At 38.8% G+C, this 2,893-nt stretch overlaps 1 protein-coding gene across 1 annotated transcript; it reads right to left on the bottom strand.

The window, feature by feature from the left end:
• Window positions 1-493: 493 nt before the first annotated feature.
• On the bottom strand, window positions 494-1,731 carry LOC148919271 (uncharacterized). The gene is made up of 3 exons (XM_089048834.1): window positions 955-1,731; window positions 819-872; window positions 494-742 (listed from the first exon to the last, which is right to left on the bottom strand). The coding sequence occupies exons 1-3, from the start codon at window positions 1,729-1,731 to the stop codon at window positions 494-496; spliced, it is 1,080 nt and encodes a 359-aa protein (XP_088904960.1).
• Window positions 1,732-2,893: the final 1,162 nt, after the last annotated feature.

The raw sequence follows: 2,893 nt of genomic DNA, 5'->3' as shown, positions 1-2,893 counted from the left end.
TATGAAGGATATAATCATCAAACCAATCCGTTTTGACCTCTTCAATGCCTTAGACCCATTTGCCACCAATTCAGGACCATTTCCCTCCATTTTTTGTTGGAATTGGCGGGCAACTAAAGCTGCAATTCATTTTCACATGCTAAAAGCTTTGAAAATGGAATGGAACAAATTGGACTATAAACAACACACGTTGAACAAATTTAATAAACTACCAACCACTATGAACAAATTGAACCAACTGCATACATCAAAAACCACTTCCATATATAAAAAATCACTTTCAATTACATCATCAACCACATTCAATCCCATCACATTAACCCCTACATGACTTCCATCAAAAATCACTTCTATACATACAAAAATCCTAGACCACTTCCATCAAAAACCACTTTCAGTTCCATCACTTTAACCCCTAGAAAGCTTCCATAAAACAAAACAATATCATACATCAAAAACCTTATACCACTTCCAATTACAGTTCCATAAAACATCATCTCAAACTCTCCATGACCTTCCTTTCTTTGTTGGAGACTTTAATTTCCTTCTTTGAACATTTTGTGATGTTGAGGCCTGTTGGGGTGAAGAATTGTGTGCAGTAGGAGGTTGTGATGCCACTTGAGGTGCTGGAGAGGGTTGTGAAAACCTGACAACTGCTAAAGAAGGTTGTGAAATACTTGTTCCCTGCTGGAGCATTAGAGTTTGACCTTGATTGCTGCATTTTCCTCCCTTCTCTTGCCACCTAGACAATAATTAAAGTCAAACTATAATACAATAATGAGAACCATTTTAATCACAATACAACGATTTTGTAAAACCTTAAGTTTTGGTTTCCTTTGTCTAGGTTTAGGGACCACTTCGGCACTTGGAGGCTACAAAGCATATGAAGAATTTTAGTAATTAATCAATAAGAAAATTAATAATATAATTCCTTGAAGTAAGAATATAATATACCTGTTGACTTGTTGATTTGCCACATGTTTTCTTATTATGGTCAGCTTGGCCACATTTGCTGCAACTAAATTTGCCATGAACCCACTTAGATAGTTTGTTTCCTTTGGTTGTAGTTGATGGATCACCTTGCTCCCTAGCCCTTTTCTTTCTTAGCCTCCCAATTTGCTTCTTAAATAGAGGGGGCAACAATGGGTGAAGACCAGTGCTTAGCCACTGATCCATACTAGGCATTGGAGAAATAATAGGGTTATAGCACTTAAGATAAGCTTCCATTTTGTAGCACTCATCTACATATGAGTAAGGGTCATGCTTCCTTCTAAGAATGCAACTGATTGCATGTGGACATGGGAGCCCACAAAGATCCCATCTCCTACATGAGCATGTTTTTATTGCAAGATCCACCGCAAATTGCCCCCCATGCATATTTGTGACTTGATATTTCATATCCCCAGACAAAGTAGGAATACAATAACCATCCTCCAACTTGTTCTTCTCCATAATTTGTTCAATCCTTGGACCAACATGCCTTTTCCACTTCCAAGCTGCAACCCTCCTGTTTGCCATCCTCACCATGAGATTTGTCCTTATACCCTCAAGCATTGACAAAATTGGCTTGTCCATTGCCTTTAATATTGAAGAATTGAAAGCCTCACAAAGATTATTCAACAAAATATCACACTTATATTGGGTTCTAAAGTGTGATCTACTCCAATGAACTGCAGACTTTGGGTGCAACCACTTCCAAGCAACTTCACTCTCTTGCTTTATCCTCTCCATATGGCATTGCCACCAAGGGATTGTTGTTGCCTTAGCTGCTTCCCACATAAGTTGTTTCAATGTCAGGCCACTATGTGAAGCCTTGAAATTGTTGTAAAAATGACGGACACAATGCATATGTTCTGCATTGGGAAGTAAATCACTAAGGGCAAGTGTTTATCTGAAATGAAAGCATAACCATGTCCATTTTCAATGGCTAAGTCCGCAATCAGATTTCTTAAGAACCACTCTCATGTCTCTTTATTCTCTATCTCTACAATAGCATAAGCTAGCGGGAACATTCCATTGTTCCCATCGATCCCCACTGCTGCCAATAACTGACAGGATGTGGTCCCTTAATGAAACACCCATCCATACCAATTACAGGCCTACAACCTTGCAAAAATCCAGTCTTGCATACTTCCAAACAAATATACATCCTATGAAACCTTCTTTGATCACCCTCCATCTCAGTTTTAAGCAAAACCGCACTTCCTGGATTTGCCCTCTTCAATTCCTCACAGTAATCGTGCAACTTGTGGAATTGCTCAACAAAACTACCTTTGTTTAACTTCGTTGCCTTTAGCTTAGCTCTATATATTTGTTGCATACTCGGTTCCAAGCCAAAATCTCTCTGAGTTATAGCTGTAAATCCAGGAACTGATCAATCCGGATCAGCCCTTAACTCATTTGCATACCTTTGAGCAAAACAAGTAGAATTCAACCAGTAATTTCTCTGATCCCTTGAACACTCATGCTCCAAATTCAAGGTTTTGATGACCATTGTTGGTGAGTCATTAATTCTCGAAGCAAATATGACAAAAGGGCTGCCCACCTCACATGCAACCCTTACTCTTCGTTTGTCATCCTTTTTAAACTATATGTTCTTCTTTACCATGCAAGTATAGTGTTGCACGACCTCTTTAAATACTGTTTTGTTGGCAAAGTGCATGCCAATATCAAAGGTTGGATTTTTTAACATAGCTTCTCTCCTCCATTGTCTGAAGTTTGGAACATTTCTTTTCCTCCTATTGCTGGTGACTTCACCATTCTCATCGCACTCGTCATCATTGTCTTGTTTGCTATGAAGATGTTCTGAATTCTAGACATCATCTGAAATCTCCCCTGCATAACCCCTTCAGGCTATTTTTCAATTGGATTGTCAATGCACTCCTCAAACATT

The sequence above is a fragment of the Prunus mume genome, linkage group LG3 (genome assembly GCF_029339155.1).
Source record: "Prunus mume cultivar Tortuosa linkage group LG3, ASM2933915v1, whole genome shotgun sequence".
Classification (NCBI taxonomy): Eukaryota; Viridiplantae; Streptophyta; class Magnoliopsida; order Rosales; family Rosaceae; genus Prunus; species Prunus mume.
Note: the sequence above shows the minus strand (reverse complement) of the source record. Positions and strands in the feature narration are given on the sequence as shown.